The sequence below is a fragment of the Dendrobates tinctorius genome, unplaced genomic scaffold (genome assembly GCF_039654945.1).
Source record: "Dendrobates tinctorius isolate UK_male_01 unplaced genomic scaffold, ASM3965494v1 ptg000254l, whole genome shotgun sequence".
Taxonomy (NCBI): Eukaryota; Metazoa; Chordata; class Amphibia; order Anura; family Dendrobatidae; genus Dendrobates; species Dendrobates tinctorius.
The window spans coordinates 11,088,715-11,108,335 of NW_027361921.1; the positions used below are offsets into that span (position 1 = coordinate 11,088,715).

The 19,621-nt window shown below is 43.0% G+C and overlaps 1 protein-coding gene across 3 annotated transcripts in view; it reads left to right on the forward strand.

Annotated features, from left to right (window-relative positions):
- The window catches only part of SF3B1 (splicing factor 3b subunit 1), a 255,916-nt gene that overhangs the window by 82,556 nt on the left and 153,739 nt on the right, over positions 1-19,621 (forward strand). For all 3 annotated transcript variants that reach the window (XM_073558156.1, XM_073558157.1, XM_073558158.1), the window contains 2 exons: positions 10,257-10,378; positions 10,908-11,105. In XM_073558156.1, the coding sequence (XP_073414257.1) occupies positions 10,257-10,378; positions 10,908-11,105 (320 nt within the window). The remainder of the gene's footprint in view (positions 1-10,256; positions 10,379-10,907; positions 11,106-19,621) is intronic.

Genomic DNA, 19,621 nt, shown 5'->3' on the forward strand with positions numbered 1-19,621 from the left:
AGTAATGGCACCTGTTTAAACTTATCAGTATAAAAAGACACCTGTGCACACCCTCAAACAGTCTGACTCCAAACTCCACTATGGTGAAGACCAAAGAGCTGTCAAAGGACACCAGAAACAAAATTGTAGCCCTGCACCAGGCTGGGAAGACTGAATCTGCAATAGCCAACCAGCTTGGAGTGAAGAAATCAACTGTGGGAGCAATAATTAGAAAATGGAAGACATACAAGACCACTGATAATCTCCCTCGATCTGGTGCTCCACGCAAAATCCCACCCCGTGGGGTCAGAATGATCACAAGAACAGTGAGCAAAAATCCCAGAACCACGCGGGGGGACCTAGTGAATGAACTGCAGAGAGCTGGGACCAATGTAACAAGGCCTACCATAAGTAACACACTACGCCACCATGGACTCAGATCCTGCAGTGCCAGACGTGTCCCACTGCTTAAGCCTGTACATGTCCGGGCCCATCTGAAGTTTGCTAGAGAGCATTTGGATGATCCAGAGGAGTTTTGGGAGAATGTCCTATGGTCTGATGAAACCAAACTGGTACTGTTTGGTAGAAACACAACTTGTCGTGTTTGGAGGAAAAAGAATACTGAGTTGCATCCATCAAACACCATACCTACTGTAAAGCATGGTGGTGGAAACATCATGCTTTGGGGCTGTTTCTCTGCAAAGGGGCCAGGACGACTGATCCGGGTACATGAAAGAATGAATGGGGCCATGTATCGTGAGATTTTGAGTGCAAACCTCCTTCCATCAGCAAGGGCATTGAAGATGAAACGTGGCTGGGTCTTTCAACATGACAATGATCCAAAGCACACCGCCAGGGCAACGAAGGAGTGGCTTCGTAAGAAGCATTTCAAGGTCCTGGAGTGGCCTAGCCAGTCTCCAGATCTCAACCCTATAGAAAACCTTTGGAGGGAGTTGAAAGTCCGTGTTGCCAAGCGAAAAGCCAAAAACATCACTGCTCTAGAGGAGATCTGCATGGAGGAATGGGCCAACATATCATCAACAGTGTGTGGCAACCTTGTGAAGACTTACAGAAAACGTTTGACCTCTGTCATTGCCAACAAAGGATATATCACAAAGTATTGAGATGAAATTTTGTTTCTGACCAAATACTTATTTTCCACCATAATATGCAAATAAAATGAAAAAAAAAAAACAGACAATGTGATTTTCTGGATTTTTTTTTCTCAGTTTGTCTCCCATAGTTGAGGTCTACCTATGATGTAAATTACAGACGCCTCTCACCTTTTTAAGTGGTGGAACTTGCACTATTGCTGACTGACTAAATACTTTTTTGCCCCACTGTACGTGTTTCTAACATACAATGCGACACCTCCTCCTCGTTTATCAAGTCTGTTTCTTGCAAATAAGTTGTATCCTTCTAGTCTTGTATTCCAATCATGTGTATCGTCCCACCAAGTATCAGTGATTCCAATGACATCATATTTCTTTTCCTGTGTTAGTAGTTCCAATTCTCCTTGTTTGTTGCCCATGCTTTGTGCATTAGTATAGAAACATTTTAGTTTGTGTTTGGTTTCTCTTTCTCCAATATTTTTATTAATTAGATTCTTTTGTCTTTGTTCTTCCTTTCCACTTCTAATAGCAGAGTTCTCAATAGCATTTGTCAGGTGTATGGCTTTTTCTGGTCTTTTGCTTCCCTTCCCATGTTGTTCTAGTTTAAAGCTCTCCTTACAAGTGTAGCAAGGCGACTTCCAAACACATGCTTTCCAGTCTTCGTAAGGTGCACCCCATCTCTAGCAAGTAGTCCATCGTATAAGTAGTTCACTCCGTGATCCAGAAATCCAAATCGTTGCTGACGGCACCATCGACGTAGCCAGTTGTTCACCTGCAGAATCTTATTCCACCTCCTTGTTCCATGGCCATCCACTGGGAGGATGGAAGAGAAGACCACCTGCGCTCCCAGTTCTTTCACTTTCTTGCGTAAGTCTTCAAAGTCTCTGCAGATGGTTTCCAGGTCGTTTCTTGCAGTGTTATTTGTCCCCACATGTAGTAGCAGGAATGGGTAGTCATCTGTAAGTCTGAAGAGTCCTGATATCCTGTCAGACACATCTTTAATTTTTGCACCTGGAAGACAGCACATTTCTCTTGGAAGTTATATCCGGTCTGCAGATAGCGGCCTCTGTTCCTCTCAACAGGGAATCCCCCATGACCACCACTCTCCGTTTCTTCACAACATTTTTCTTTCTCCATCCAGGAGGACTCTGAAGGCGTACAAGGTTGCTGTTTGTGGGCAAAGTCTTATCCTGATGTATTTCTTCATCGTTTTCCTGCGTGAGAGCCTGGTACTGGTTTCTGAGCAGTATGGGTGCTGACTGCCTCCTGCTTCTCTGGGTCACATGTCTCCATTCCTCTGTTTCTTCAGGTGCACTTCGAATTTCTTCTCTTTCTGTAACATGAAGAGATAATTCTGCTCTGTCCAAGAACTCTTCACCTTCCTTAATGATCTTCAACATAGCTAACCTCTCTTCGAGATTTTGCAACTTTTCCTCCAACAGGGACACAAGCTTGCATTTGTGGCATGTGAAGTTTGGCTTTTCCACTGGTAAATCTGTGAACATGTAGCAAGAAATGCAGCTCACCAAATGGCTCCTGGCCTCTTCCATCTTGAGATTTCTTAAAAACGATGAAAGATGAGCCAAAATTCGCGCGCCTATAGGCGCGCGGTTTTTTCCGATTTCCTCTTTTCAGCTGCAACCCAGTGATCGTTGAGCTCGCGGAGACTCTTCACTTATCCCAGAAGGCACTGGGAATATGCAAATGATCTCCTCAAGACTCTTCCCCTGCACTATACATACACTATACAGGGAAAACACAGCAACAGGATTGATGAGGACTTATATGAGGACTTGTGTAGGTATAGAAGCCAAAACATCAAGTTTTTAGCTCTGTTATCAGTTTCTTAGTTCCTGGAGTATGATACACAACAAACTTACTCCCTCCCTCCTCCCCTCCTCATAGACTGTGAAGCATTTAGTGAGCTGTACCCTAAGAAAAGCGTGAGATTGGAAATTCAAAGTAATGCTGTCTAATAACATATTTTACAAACTTTATATTTGTCATCTGTACTATTGATTTATGCAAAGTTTGTTTTATTTCTATCAAAAATTATACAGTGGGGAAAGTATGTATTTGATACACTGTCGATTCCCACCTACAAAGAATGGAGAGGTCTGAAATTTTTAATCATAGGTACACTTCAACTGAGAGAAACAGAATCTACAGGAAATGTCTGACCTCCGTAATTGCAAACAAAGGTTTATGTACCAAATATTAAGTTCTGTTTTTCTGTTGTATCAAATACATATTTCATGCAATAAAATGCATATTTAAATCATACAATGTGATTTTCTGGATTTTTTTTTAGTCTGTCTCTCACAGGTTAAGTGTACAATTGCAGACCTCTTCATTCTTTGTAGGTGGGAAAACTTGCAAAATTTTCAGTGTATCAAATTCTTATTTTCCCCACTGTACATGGTTCCCTGTTCTTGCTGTAATTATAATATAAGTTATTTTATTTTCTAGTACAAAATTATTTTGAGTGAATTTATGATTACAAAATGTCTAAGAAGCTCCCCATGAAGTCAGCTGTATTTGAGCATTTCTCAGTGACTCAAAATGAAAAATATTTTGTCAATGTATGACCCAGAGGAAAACAAATGCTGTGATGCCAAAATCAGTGCATACTTAGGCAGTGATAAAAATGCTCCTACAAGAGCTTCCAATCTAAAAAGACATTTACTATGCTTCCACCCAGAAGTTTTCAAAGCTGTGACTGAGAAAGATAACAGCAGCACCAAGAAATCTGCGTCCAGCACTTCCTGCCAGGCAAAGGAGGAGGAAAGAGCATCTCAAACATCATTAACAAGATATTTTGTAAGTGACAAAGTTACTGTAACAATGAGAGCAGATATGTTTAAAATACAGCTCATACAGCTTGTTGTGAAGGACGGCGTACCATTATCATTATTTACACGACCAGCTTTTACAGCTCTTAATGGAGAAATGGCCCGCATCTTTGTGTTTCTCTGGAAAGAGAAAGTATTACAAAATTAGTGATTGAAGAAGCCCTTAAACAAAAGGAAGATCTTAAAAAGACCCTCAAGACTCTTCATGTTTCTTAAAATGGATGCCTACACATGTCACAGAGTGAACTATTTTTCCATCAATGTTCGATATGTTTGTGACAACAAAGAAATTGTTACCAAGACACTGGCAGTAAAAGATACTAAAGCTCATCACAGCAGCCAGTTTCTCCAGGACTTGGTGGAAAGAGTTCTGAAAGATTACGAACTCAAAAAGAACAGGTTCTTGCTATTGTAACGGACAATGCTTCAAACATAAGTACAATTAAACTGATGAATGAGCATAATGAACAACAGCTAGAAGAAAATTTAGGATTCAGTATGTTTGAGATGGAAGGCCACAGTGCTCATGTAACTGAGGAACAAACAGATATTACAACAGAAGAACAGCAAAATTATACTGTAGAAATAGATGATCTTGTTGAAGCTGCTTAAAAAAACTTTCATATTCATCACATGCGCTGTGTTGTGCACACGCTGGCAATAAGAGAGTCTGCAAGAGGGACATGCTGGAAATCTGATTGGAAAAATGAGGAAATTGGTTATTGCCGCCAGAACCCCTAAAATTGATTCCATCTTGAAGAGACGTGCTGGGAAAGGGGCAATTGTCGATCAAGGCCCTCGGTGGGGCAGCACTTATTTAATGGAGCGATTGCTTGAACTAAAACCGTTTTATAGATATGACGAACCCTCAGGTAACCCTAAATGAAGATCAATGGACACAGGTGGCTGAATCGAAGGAATTGCTTAATCACCCATTTACCGTGACTAAAAAAATTACAAGCTGAGGATTTAACTTCTGGCATTTTCATAAGCGAGTGGAAAAACTTGCGATTTTGCCTGTCCCAAAGAGGAGGTTTAATCGCAGATGGCATTTCTGCTTCAATGAAACGGAGAGAGACACAGCTATTGGAAAATAAAATATTTCTGGCATCTGTTTATGTGGACTCAAGTCATCGTATACTCCTTGATGATCAACAGCTTACTAAAGGAAAAGAAGCTCTGACTGAGGTAGCAGTTCAGATGAGTGGCCTACAGGAGGACTGCCAGGCGCAAGAGGACTTGGGTCCTGACAGTGCTACTGCTGCCATATCTTCATCCTCATCAGATGAGGAGTTTGACTTTGACAAGTATTTGGATGAAATGGAACAGTCAAAGCGTTGCCGCAAGGAAAAAGATTTCACTCAGTCTCCTATAACAAGCAGATTGACCATATTTCAGCAAAATGTTTCACTTGCTCTCAAAGAAATAGAAAAATTCAACCGTTCATCAAAACAGACTGTGCATGAGGCAATTCCTTTATACCCGGAAATTGAGATATATATATATATATATATATATATATATATATATATATATATATATATTAGTATTGTTTCTCCAGCGATCTCTGTATCTTACAGGTATCGATTGAGTTTTTCTTTTTAATATTTTAATCATTTGGTTTTTTTCATGTTGGTGAAGTCCTTGGGGATGGAACAACACTGCAAAGGGTTACTGCTGGTTATAGGGTTAATTTGTCTGAACTAAATCCACTTGGAATCTCCTATACACAACAGGTAGTTTCTAGAAAGGGTGACACCCAGAAATTCAGTGGTGTTTTTCCCTGGCTTCCTACTATACAGTATATGCGGTTTTGATTCATTCCTCACTTGGACCTGGAGGAAGACACATGTAGTGTCGAAACATGTCGTCCAAAAGGGATTGATTATATACAAAATTGTTACTGAAGAAACATGGATCCTTTTTAATGGAAAAATAAGTCATATTTTATTCCACCATTGGACTGATCGCTGGAGAAACAATACTATTTCTTTCACATGCAAGGATTTATCCCAATCTTTTCCGTGCGAACTGCTACCACAGGCTGGACTTATTCCTGGTTTTCTTCAAAGCGGGGAGCTGGCTGTGCCAAAAAATTCCCCTCTCCCCAAGATTCCTAATGGAAGCTGTGCTATTCACTCAACTTCATCTCCCTTCTCTGCAACACGCACCTCTGACAGTCTAGGACTGGACCCGTTCTCGGATGTCGAATTCGCCTAAGCGGATCAGTCAGACCCTCAGATGGTGCACATTGAGGTCTGTGAGTCAGGGGGGATCCTTTCTCCCAGTACGTGGGCTAGTGATGTCCACCGATGCCGGCCTTCGAGCCTGGAAAGCAGTATTCCGTCATCACACTGGCCAGGGCCGCTGGTCTGCTCTAGAAGTCGAGTCTCCCGATCAACTTTCTGGATATGAGGACAATTAAATTTGCTCTTCTATGGTTCCATCACCTCCTCACTTGTCGTCCTTTCAGAATCCAATCGGTCATCACGACGGCGGTGGTGTACGTCAACCGTCAGGGAGACATCAGCAGGGCGGCCATACACGAAGTAGGTCACCTCCTCCCCTGGGCTGAGAGGAACCTTTCGATCACCTCAGCTGTTCACACCCCGGGAGTTGGGTTTTTGGGCGGCAGACTTTTCTCAGCCGTCAGGGTCTCGCCTCAAGACAATGGTCTCTTCATCCGGAAGTCTTTCAACAGATCTGTCATCACTGGAGGACGCCGAATGTGGCTCTGAGGGCCTCAAACCTAAACGCCACGAATTCATAGCTCAGTCTCATGACCCTGAAGCCATCGAGGCGGACGCATTGGTTCTCCTGTGGAACCTTTTTCACCTGCTGTGCATCTTTTTCCCCCGCTTTTCACTTCCGAGGGTCATCATGAAAATCAGAGCGGAAAAGGTCCAGTGATCCCGATCGCTCAGGACGGGCCATGTCAGGCGTAGTACACGGGGCTAGTGTTGCCCATTGCCAAAGTCCCCTGGCGATTGCCGGATCATCCAGTCCTGCTTCCCAGGCCCTGAGTTGCCTCCAATACTCAGGGGCCCTGTGTTTTAACACCTTGGCCATTGAATCCTCGGGCCTAACCCAGGCTGGGTTCTCCCAACAGGAGATTTCCACCATGGTCAGTGCCTGTAAACCCACGTTGGTTCGCATTTATCATCGCACCTGGGAGGCCCCTTTTTTCTCTTGGTACACTGTAGAGTCCGCGATCATTTTTCTCTCGTCGTTTTCATTCTGTCCATTTTGGATATTCTCCAGATTAATCTGGAGTTAGGCCTCGCGTTCAGATTGCTCAAAGGGCATATTTCTGTGCTGCTCTAATGCAGAATTGCTACCAGGTTATAGGTGAAGACCTTTATTCAAGGAGTTTTTTTTTTCTCACATGGTACCTGCTTGGTCCTGGGAGTTCTCCAGGAGGTTCCTTTCGAACCTCTGCAGGACGTATCGCTGACCTTTCTTTCTTGGAAAGGAGCCTTTTCTATTTGCAATTACGTCAATCAGAGAGGTCTCTGAGCTGGCAGCTCTGTCCTGTCATCCTGTCATGCTTTTTTCCTATTTTCTCACCAGGACACAGTGTTTTTAAAGACGTTCCTGTCTTTCTGCTTAAGGTTGGCTCTTCCTTCCATCTGGACAAAGACATTGTGTTGCCCTTGTTATGCCTGACTCCAGTCCTTCGTATTAAAGAGGATCTTCACACTCTGGATGTGGTAAGAACTCTGAGGCGCTAAGTTTCGCGGGCAGTGTCTTTCCGCACGTCGGATGCACTATTCATGCTTCCAGAAGGGCATAAGAGGGGTCTAACCGCTTCTAAAACCACAATAGCCAGCTGTTTTTCGCTCAGCTATTTAGGAGTCCTACCACTTCAGAGGCATGCTTATCCCGTCGGGGATTAAGGCTCACTACACTCGGGCGGTGGGCACTTCTTGGGCCATTCGGCTCCAAGCATGGGCACAACAGGTTTGCACAGCTGCGACTTAGTCCAGTCTGCACACCTTTGCAAAGCACTTCAAAAATCTCACTCAGGCGTCTGCAGATGCGCCCATCGGCAAACAGATTCTGCAAATGGCAGCAACACATCTGTAGCCTGTTGGTGCATGGGGTTTCATCTGTTGCGTTGTTCCCCACCCAGGGCACGCTTTAGGACATCCCATGGTCTGTGTCCCCAATGAGGCGTAGGAGAAATAGGGATTTTTGTGTGCTCACCGTAAAATCCTTTTCTCCGAATCAATCATTGGGGGACACAGCACCCCACCCGGTTAGCCTGATGGCTTGTGTGTGTTCTGTTGTACTTTTTGTTAATTATGAGCTCCTACTGCTTTGTTACTGAACTTGTTCAAGCTAGAGCCAGCAGAGGGTGTATACTGCAGGGGAGGAGCTAATCTTTTCTGTTTTTTTGCTTAGTGTCTGCCTAGTGGCAGCAGCATAACACCCATGGTCTGTGTCCTCCAATGATTGGCTTGGAGAAAAGGATTTTATGGTGAGTACACAAAAATCCCTATTTTTCACCCCAGGCAGGGTCAGTCTGGCCCACTGTTGAACCGGTGGGCCCAGACACTGACATCTGCTGGCATACAGGGCCGGCAGCCAGTGGCGTGTTGCTTGTTGCATGTCACGCAGCTGCTATGGAACCTGCCCGTCACTAGTAGAGCAGTGGGTGACAGGAGGCAGGAGCTGGCTGCTGCGGCTAAAGCCATGGGCATGGAGAGCAGTGAATATTTCACTTTAATAGCGTGGAGAGCAGTGAATATTTCACTTTAATAGCGGGGCACTATCGGCTTTGGGAGCAGTCAGGCCAGGACCCCCGCTCCCTCAGAGGCCCCCAGCCAGTGGCGCGCCGACCACGCGGCCGCTATGGGACCCGCGCTGCATTCAACTGTATTGGGGGCTGTGTTTTTCTCTGAGGTGCCTGCATTATATTTTATGGGGGGTTGCTTTTTACCCTATGGGGAGGGGGCTGCATTATACCCTGTGGGGAGGGGGCTGCATTATACCCTGTGGGGAGGGGGCTGCATTATACCCTGTGGGGAGGGGGCTGCATTATACCCTGTGGGGAGGGGGCTGCATTATACCCTGTGGGGAGGGGGCTGCATTATACCCTGTGGGGAGGGGGCTGCATTATACCCTGTGGGGAGGGGGCTGCATTATACCCTGTGGGGAGGGGGCTGCATTATACCCTGTGGGGAGGGGGCTGCATTATACCCTGTGGGGAGGGGGCTGCATTATACCCTGTGGGGAGGGGGCTGCATTATACCCTGTGGGGAGGGGGCTGCATTATAGCCTGTGGGGAGGGGGCTGCATTATATTCTATGAGGTGGAGGCTACCCCATCCCCTGCTATATCATTAAGACATGTACTTCCTTATATTATACCCGGATATTGGCGTGTTTTACCTTACAATTCGTGGTCTTTTATTTCTATGTAGCTACATAGTGGGCCCCAAGAATGATTTTATTTGGTGGGCCCAAGGTGCTCCAGTCCGACGCTGACCCCAGATATCAGTATAACAGCGCCAACCTTACACTGTATAGTTTACATGGCAAAATCCTGCTGACAGGTTCGCTTTAATAATATTTTTGTACAGGAAAAAAGCCAAATTGCTTATTGAAGTTATTACAAACTTTCATAACTTTCTATGCTGGACACAATATTGCATAATCAAATTTAAATGAATGTTTTATTACTCATTAAAGCAACACCATTTTTTTTAATTTAAACTCCAATGTGGTATCACTAATCTAAGTACCTTGCGTCTAAGAAAATGATTACCAGCTGGTGTCTTCTGTTATCGGTGCTGCTCTGGTGATCTCATGCTGTTTGTGACCTGCTGGATCACAATGTGTTTGCTGGGCAAGCTGGAGGTCAGTTCTCAATGTAAGTGCATGGGATTAAGAATGAGATTTGCACACACTTACATTGAGAGTTTGTGACCATTACTTCTGATTTCTGGTCATTCAGAAGTTATTGTCACAAGATGGCAAAACCGGACCAGAGCAGAGACAGGAAAAGCAGAATACGGCTGCTGGTAAATATACTAGGATCAGGGAACATGTATTGGTGCTATTACGTCATCTCTGAAATAAACAAAAACTGCTGTAGGGGTGCTATAAGTATGTTATAACGGGGAACATTATATAGACAGCCCGGGCTACATTTATGGACACTTGGCTTTGTCCTTGGGAGCTCCATGTATGGACTTTTTCTTTCCACTCCACAATTTCTTCCATGGCAGAAAGGCCATGACTAAATGTTATAGTTGCTGCCCAGCTCCTGATAAAAGTTTACATATTTTCTAATTTTTTGTTTTTCATAGGACATATAATGAGTATGACCCCTGAACAGCTTCAAGCATGGAGATGGGAACGTGAAATTGATGAAAGAAACCGTCCACTTTCTGATGAAGAGCTGGATGCTATGTTTCCAGAGGGTTATAAGGTATTTTGATTAAAGCAGCATTCCAGCTGGGGGTTTTTCACAGCTGGAGTGGCTCTTGAAATGTTAGTCCCCTACCCCCATTCTTAAACTCGCGCTCTAGCGGCTTCCCCATTTTTCGTCACTGCTCCAATCCCCTTGTGCCATCTTGTCAACGCAGCTTCTGACTGGTCGGAAGTCAGAAGCTACGTCACAGGAGCACAATGCAAATCTGAGAGCTAGAAGGAGGCTCTCATAGACTTGTATGGTAATAGTTACCTCCGACCGGTCCATGAAACACTGGAGCAGTCAGCAGGTCACTTCGACAAGACCGACTGGAGCAACGCTGGGATACAGGGGCAGGGGAATTACATTTAAAGCGGGTGGTGCAATAAAAAAAAAAAAACAAACAAAAAACACTGGAGTGGAGCTTTTAAGCTTTTTAATTCTTCTATAACTTTAAAAGAAAAAGTATACCCAAGAAGTGAATAAAACTGCTTGTTTTTTCTTCCCTTCACACCTTTCCTTATTCCTTTTAATCTATCTACATTAGGTTCTCCCACCACCTGCTGGCTATGTTCCTATACGTACACCAGCGAGGAAATTGACTGCAACACCCACTCCATTAGGTGGAATGACTGGATTTCATATGCCTCCTGAAGACAGAACCATGAAAAGTGTTAGTGATCAGCCTTCTGGAAACCTTCCATTCTTAAAACCTGATGATATTCAGTACTTTGACAAACTTCTGGTAAGTACTTACAAGGAATACTAGTGTAACTGTTTTTAGCTAATCATCATAACTATAAGATCCTTTTAGTTCCTTTGTCCAGGATTTAACAATTGTTTACCTATACTCCTATCATTTCTAATTTTTCCAACAAAATTTACAAAACCAATTATTTTAGGGACCTCATCCCTTTTGAAGTGACTTTTGAAGTGCCCTGTAAGATGAAAAATACCCCAAACTGACACAATTTTAATAAGTAAAATGAAAAAACTTTTTCCCACCAGAATATTGTTTTAGCCCCAAATTTTGCGTTTTTACAAGTGTAGCAGGAGAAAATTGACCATACAATGTGTTGTGCAATTTCTCCTGAATACACAAATGCCCTATATGTAGGGGAAACAACTGTTTGGGTCCACGGCAGGGCTCAGAAGGGAAGGAGGGCCAATTGACTTTCGGGCTGCAAAATTGTCTGGAACAGATAGCAGGCGACATGTTGCGTTTGAAACCCCCTGATGTGCCTAAACAGTGGAGACCTCCCACAAGTGATCCCATTTTGAAAACTGGTGCAGCTGTGATGTTAGGTAATATTGATCATGTTGCTTCTCATAGCTGCTTTTCCAGGTTTGTGTCGGCCAAGAGAGCAGTCAACGTTTTGTCATAAGTTTTGTAAATCATATATATCACACAGGAGATGCTGGAACTACTGTATATACATCACACAGGAGACGCTGAGATAGCTGTATATACAGTGCCATGCGAAAGTATTCGGCCCCCTGGAACTTTTCAACCTTTTCCCACATATCATGCTTCATACATAAAGATACCAAATGTAAATTTTTGAAGAATCAACAATTGGGACACAATTGTGAAGTTAAACAAAATTTATTGGTTATTTAAAATTTTTGTGAGAATTCAAAAACTGAAAAGTGTGGCATGCATTATTATTCGGCCCCTTTACTTTCAGTGCAGCAAACTCACTCCAGAAATTCATTGTGGATCTCTGAATGATCCAATGTTGTCCTAAATGACTAATGCCGATAAATATAATCCACCTGTGTGTAATCAAGTCTCCGTATAAATGCACCTGCTCTGTGATAGTCTCAGGGTTCTGTTTGGAGCACAGAGAGCATCATGAAGACCAAGGAGCACAACAGGCAGGACCGTGATACTATTGTGGAGAAGTTTAAAGCCGAATTTGGATACAAAATGATTTCCAAAACTTTAAAAATCCCAAGGAGCACTGTGCAAGCGATCATATTGAAATGGAAGGAGTATCATACCACTGCCAATCTACCAAGACCTGGCCGTCCCTCTAAACTTTCATCTCAAACAAGGAAAAGACTGATCAGAGATGTAGCCAAGAGGCCCATGATCACTCTTGATGAACTGCAGAGATCTACAGCTGAGGTGGGACAGTCTGTCCATAGGACAACTATCAGTAGTACACTGCACAAATCTGGCCTTTATATAAGAGTGGCCGGAAGAAAGCCATTTCTCAAAGATTTCCATAAAAAGTATTGTTTAAAGTTTGCAACAAGCCACCTAAGGGACACACCAAACATGTGGAAGAAGGTGCTCTGGTCAGATGAAACCAAAATCGAACTTTTTGGCAACAATGTCAAACGATATATTTGGCGTAAAGGCAACACCGCTCATCACACTGAACACACCATTCCCACTGTCAAACATGGTGGTGGCAGCATCATGGTTTGGGGCTGCTTTTCTTCAGCAGGGACAGGGAAGATTGTTAAAATTGATGGGAAGATGGATGGAGCCGAATACAGGACCATTCTTGAAGAAAACCTGTTGGAGTCTGCAAAAGACCTGAGACTGGGACGGAGATTTATCTTCTAACAAGACAATGATCCCAAACATAAAGCAAAATCTACAATGGAATGGTTCACAAATAAACGTATGCAGGTGTTAGACTGGCCAAGTCAAAGTCCAGACATGAATCCAATTGAGAATCTGTGGAAAGAGCTGAAAACTGCTGTTCACAAACGATCTCCATCCAACCTCACTGAGCTCGAGCTGTTTGCCAAGGAAGAATGGGCAAGAATTTGTCTCTCGATGTACAAAACTGATGGAGACATACCCCAAGCGACTTGCAGCTGTAAGTATTAAGTTAAAGGGGCCAAATAATATTGCACGCCTCACTTTTCAGTTCTTGAATTTCCACAAAAATATTTGGTATCTTTATGTTTGAAGCATGATATGTGGGAAAAGGATACATCATCTAACCAGTTTTGCAATGCAACGGAGACATTAAGGCGCAGTAAAACAGCATTGATGTTTTTTCTTTGGACATGAGCAATGATACACAGGTGGATGGCGTTCAAAAAATACATATGTCCAAGTTGGAAAACGTGCTAATTAAAGAAATGAAGGTCTGGTGGAACAGCAAAACTTAGTCTTATCTGGAGAAGCAAATGATCCCACCTGGTCTGAGACTTAAGAAAGTTGCCACCACAGCATTTTCTGATATATTTAAGCGGAAATGGGAGGAAACCCTAACAGACTGCTCTCTTATACTAATGAAAATAATCATAGAGCAGGAGGAACTTACTCTTAGGGTGTGTGCACACGCTGCGGATTCTGCTGTGGATCCGCAGCGGATTTGGTCCTGCGGATCCGCAGCAGTTTCTGCTGGGGTGTACAGTACCATTATAATCAATGGAAAATGAAATCCGCAGTGCACACGGTGCAGAATTTTCTGCTGTTTCAAATCTGCAGCATGTCAATTCTTTGTGCGGATTCCGCTGCAGTTTGGCACCTGCTCCATGGCAGGTGTCAAACCGCAGGGGAAAACCGCAGGCTAAATCTGCAGATAAACCTACGGACTTACACAAATCTGCGCAGAAAATTCCGCAGCACAATCCGCAACGTGTGCACACACCCTGAAAGAGACTGCCGTCTTAGAAATTTTCAGGATGGAGGCCACATAACACTCAAAGCCAGAATTGAGCCCTTTTCCTCTCTCAAAACTTTTCTTTTCAACTCCTTTGGCATGGTTATTTTTTCATTCCTATTACTGTTGGGATATTACTAGCACTTTTTGCCATCCAGCTTGTCCTATTGCAAGAGAATTGTGAACACCACAGCAGGGTTTTTATACTTCGTTAACACCTTAACGACCAAGCCATTTTGTAGGTTAAAGGCCAGGCCTTAATTTTGAAATCGGACCACTGTCACTTTATGTGGTTATAACTCTGGAACGCTTCAACGTATCCCGCTGATTCTGAGATTGGTTTTTCGTGACATATTGTACTTCATTTTAGTGGTAAAATTTCTTCTATATGACTTGCGTTTATTTATGGAAAAAAATGGAATGGAAATATGGCAAATTTTTATTTTGCAATTTTCAAACTTTTAATTTTTATGCCCTTAAATCAGAGAGATGTCACAAAAAATAGTTAATAAATAACATTTTCCACATGTCTACTTTACATCAGCACAATTTTGGAACCAAAATTTTTTTTTCTTAGGAAGTTATAAGGGTTAGAAGTTGACCAGCGATTTCTCATTTTTCCAACAAAATTTACAAAACCCATTTTTTTAGGGACCACCTCACATTTGAAGTGAGTTTGGGGGTCAATATAACAGAAAATACCCAAAAGTGACACCATTCTAAAAACTGCACCCCTCAAGGTGTTCAAAACCACATTCAAGAAGTTTATTAACCGTTTAGGTACTTCAAAAGAATTGAAGCAATGTGGAAGGAAAAAATGAACATTTAACTTTTTTCCCAAAATTTTTTATTTGGACACAATTTTTTTTATTTTGTCAAGGGTATCAGGAGAAATTGAACCACAATATTTATTGTGCAATTTCTCCTGACTACACCGATACCCCATGTGTGGAGGAAGACGAATCTTTAGGCGCATGGCAGAGCTCAGAAGGGAAGGAGCATCATTTGAGATTTTGAATGTCAAATTGGCTGTAATCGAGAGTGGACGCCATGTCGCTTTTGGAGAGCCCCTGATGTACCTAAACAGTGGAAACCCCCCACAAGTGACCCCATTTTGTAAACTAGACCCCCCAAGGAACTTATCTAAATGTGTGTTGAGCACTTTGAACCCCGAAGGGCTTCACAGAAGGTTATAACGTAGAGCCGTAAAATTAAAAAATCATATTTTTTCCTCAAAAATGATCTTCAATGAGCTATAATTTTTCCATATTTCGACCGACAGTCAGGTGCTGGCTTGATTTTTGCGGGAAGAGCTGACGTTTTTATTGGTACCATTTTCGAGCACATAACGTTTTTTGATCGCTTTCTACTCTGATTTTTCTGTTCATTTTTTGAATGAAGAAAAACCAGCAATTTAGGAATGCTTTTTTTTTTTTTCCCCCCTCCGTTCTGCATGTGGTAAAATTAGTATGGCAGCTTTATTCTTCGGGTCACTACGATCACAGCGATACCTCATTTATATAGTTTTTTTTATGTTTTGGTGGTTTTTACACAATAAAAACTTTTATAGAAAAAATATTTTTGCATCACTTTATTCTGCGAGCTATAACTTTTTTTTTTATTTTTTTGCTGATGCTGTATGGCGGCTCGTTTTTTGCGGGACAAGATGACGTTTTCGGTGGTACCATGTTTATTTATATTCCTCTTTTTGATCGCGTGTTATTGCACTTTTTCCAAGCGGTATGATGATACTGCTTGGAAAAAGTATAATTTGCTACTTTTTTGTGTTTACGGCATTCACTGAACGGGTTAACTAGAATGACACTTTTATACATGGGATTTTTATGGACGTGGCGATACCAAACGTGTATTTTTTTTTAAAATTTTTTACATAATGTGTAATTTTTAGGGAATTTTTTAATTTTTTTAATACATATTTTTTTTTAAAAAAGTAATTTTTACCTTGTGCCTTTATGGGACTTTCACTTTTGCTTTGACTTTAGCTATAATACATTACAATGCTCCAGCATTGTAATGCATTATACCAATGCTGAGAGCTGCTGACACCATGCTGTGAGCATGATCTCACCAGCTCTTGGTAGGTAAATGACCCGGAGGTTGTCATGTCACCTCCGGGTCATCATGGCACAGGTCGGGCCCCGTGATTACATCGCGGGGACTCCGACCTGAGGCAGAGGGAGCCCCCTACCCTCTGCCTCCCCCTCTGAACGCTGCGATCACGCTCGATCGCAGCAGTGAGGGGGTTAACAGCCAGGGGTGGTGGGGGCTCCGCTCCTAGCTGTCATTGCAGGACGCTCAGCCACTGCAGCGCTGGGCTCCTACACTGATCAGGCAAGGAGAAGCTCAAATTTCAGCTTCTCCTGCTGATTAATGCTGTTTGGTCTGTCAGATTGACCGACCAATCACAGCGCTGTGGGTGCAGGGACCAAGTGTAAGGGTCCCTGCCCCCCTTCCTGTGCCTCTCAGCTGTCAAAGGCAGGACGTGCAGAGTCCGTCATGGTGCTGAAAGTTACCTCCTGCCATGACGGACTGTGCATGTCCATAGACATTAAGGGGTTAAATAAGATTTGGTTCAGGTGCTCATCTAATCAGAAGCACATTAAGTAGAATGAGTTGTACTCTGGTTGGAATTCAACTGACACTGGAATGGAACGGCCGTCAGACATGAAGAGAAGCTGATTTTTATAAAACTGTGCAGTGGTCTCTTAATTTTTGCCAGATATATAAAAAAACTTCCTTTTCACCCCCCCCCCACTGGGGGTGGTCTATTGTTGTCCTTTCTCATTCTGTGGTCCTCTACCAGAGGCCTGGGAGTTTGAGGGTTCTGCGCAGGATCTTAGTTGTTCCCAGGATTGCTCTTTTCTGAACAGAGAGCTCAGATGTTGCTCCTGGGATCTTTTGTAGCCATTCTTCCAATGTAGGGGTGTCTGCTTCTGTAATGGTGACTGGTTCTTGCTCTAGGTGGTTGCTTTGTTTCATTCTCAGATCTTGCAGGCACATTGCACTGGAGTTGTGTGTTTTTTCCTTCTCCCATATGTTCCTCCAATATCGTCCAGTCTCTGCTACTGGTGGAGTTGCAGCCTCTGTGCTGTTACTCTGTTGTAGGGAGTACACCTTGAATGGTTCTTTGGAGAACAGGGCATTTATCTTCTTGGCCTCAGCTTCTCTAGTGTATCTCCCTAGTCTTGCAGCAAGTGCTGTGAGCCTTTGTTTAGCAGTCTCTAGGGCTTCAGTTGGGGTCAGGCCTTTATACTTGCTCAGCTTGGTCTTATTCTTGAACTTTACACTCTTCTGTATTTTTGTTAGTTGGCTGACTTCCCTTTGTCTCCAGTCTTCTTTTCCAAGGGGGGCACATACTTGTGTTCTTTTTTTTTCTAATCACGTATTTATTAAAACATATATCCAGATTGTAACACAGTCTGACACAAACTCCAGACAGATACATAATGTCCAAAGCAGATTAATACCTTTTCCTTTAACATGAACAAACTCAATAACCCTCCCTCCCTACCTCTCCCCCAATCCCCATCTCATTAACCTTTATTATCAAACTGATACTTCACCTCTTGATAAATTTATACACAGCTGTACAGGGGCTCAGCTACACAAGTAGAAATTCCGTTAGAGGCTCTGCAATAGCTCCGCAGATGCCACACCCGGATAATCCATCCATCCGCCCCCCACATTCTTGAATTTTGTATGTTGACCTTTCTTAATGTTTATATTCCTCTCCCAAGAGGACAATAAAGTTAACTTTGTTCACAAATCCTTTTTTGACTGGTGGTTTTTCATCCAGCCAATGCATCGCAATAAGCTTCCTAGCAGCATACAGCAGTCTTGCAATAGCCAATCTCCCACATTCATCCGTATCAAAATCATCCATACATCCCAAGAGGCAAGTCAGCGGGTTACGTACAATATTTACCCCCATCACTTCTTAAATCAAATTGAGCACTTTCACCCAAAAAGGCTGAAGGCGAGAGCACAACCACATCATGTGAAGGTCCGCTCTTTCCTCAGAACACCTTGGGCATCTTGAGTCCCCTCTTAGTCCTGCCTTCATCATCCACAACGGGGTTCTGTATACTCTATAAGCTAGATATAACTGCGACACCCTTTTAGCCTCTCAAAGAAACATTGGAAATATATTGTAGTATGGACTCCCACTGAGACTCCGAAAAGGAACCCAAGTCTGCCATCCATTTTTCCAGCATTAACGGGTGTCTCAGTAAAAGTGTCCAACAGGCCCCTGTACAGTCATGGCCAAAAGTTTTGAGAATGACACAAATATTAATTTTTACAAAGTCTACTGCTTCATTTTTTCTAATGGCAATTTGCATATACTCCAGAATGTTATAAAGAGTGATCAGCTTAACAGCAATTACTTGCAAAGTCAATATTTGCCTAGAAAATGAACTTTATCCCCCAAAACACATTTCAACATCATTGCAGCCCTCCCTTAAAAGGACCAGCTAACATCGTTTCAGTGATTGCTCCATTAACACAGGTGTGGGTGTTGATGAGGACAGGGCTGGAGATCAATCTGTCATGATTAAGTAAGAATGACACCACTGGACACTTTAAAAGGAAAGACAAAATGAAGAAAGCCCTGCTGTAATTAAATAAGTAAAAAGCAAAAGTGCACTTAAATCATACAGAGTTCTTAGTAATACTGTATTTGATCAAACATAGCATAAAAGCCGTCCCACCATCGACAAGGTGACTCTGTGGTCGGGGCGGTCCTACACTGTGTAATATTAAAAACCTTATGTGTCAAAGTTGACGTCTGTGTGAATAAGGGCAGACAAGGACCGGGTCCCAACCACCGGACACCAGTCAGGGGAAGCCTTTAAATACAATTTCCAGCTCAAGAGAGGGAGGCCACATCCCAGCTTGCACAGAATGCAAAAATACAGAGAAAAAACACAAAAATTGAGCTTGGTTTGAGTTGGTACACATGCAGCATATAAATGCATGTTCACATGGCCAAAAAGCATACAAAACCTAGAAAAGTCAAAATGAAGAAAACCCTGCTGTAATTAAATAAGTAAAAAGCAAAAGTGCACTTAAATCATACAGAGTTCTTAGTAATACTGTATTTGATCAAACATAGCATAAAAGCCGTCCCACCATCGACAAGGTGACTCTGTGGTCGGGGCGGTCCTACACTGTCTAATATTAAAAACCTTATGTGTCAAAGTTGACGTCTGTGTGAATAAGGGCAGACAAGGACCGGGTCCCAACCACCGGACACCAGTCAGGGGAAGCCTTTAAATACAATTTCCAGCTCAAGAGAGGGAGGCCACACCCCAGCTTGAGCTTGGTTTGAGTTGCTGCATGTGTACCAACTCAAACCAAGCTCAATTTTTGTGTTTTTTTCTCTGTATTTTTGCATTCTGTGCAAGCTGGGGTGTGGCCTCCCTCTCTTGAGCTGGAAATTGTATTTAAAGGCTTCCCCTGACTGGTGTCCGGTGGTTGGGACCCGGTCCTTGTCTGCCCTTATTCACACAGACGTCAACTTTGACACATGATAAGGTTTTTAATATTAGACAGTGTAGGACCGCCCCGACCACAGAGTCACCTTGTCGATGGTGGGACGGCTTTTATG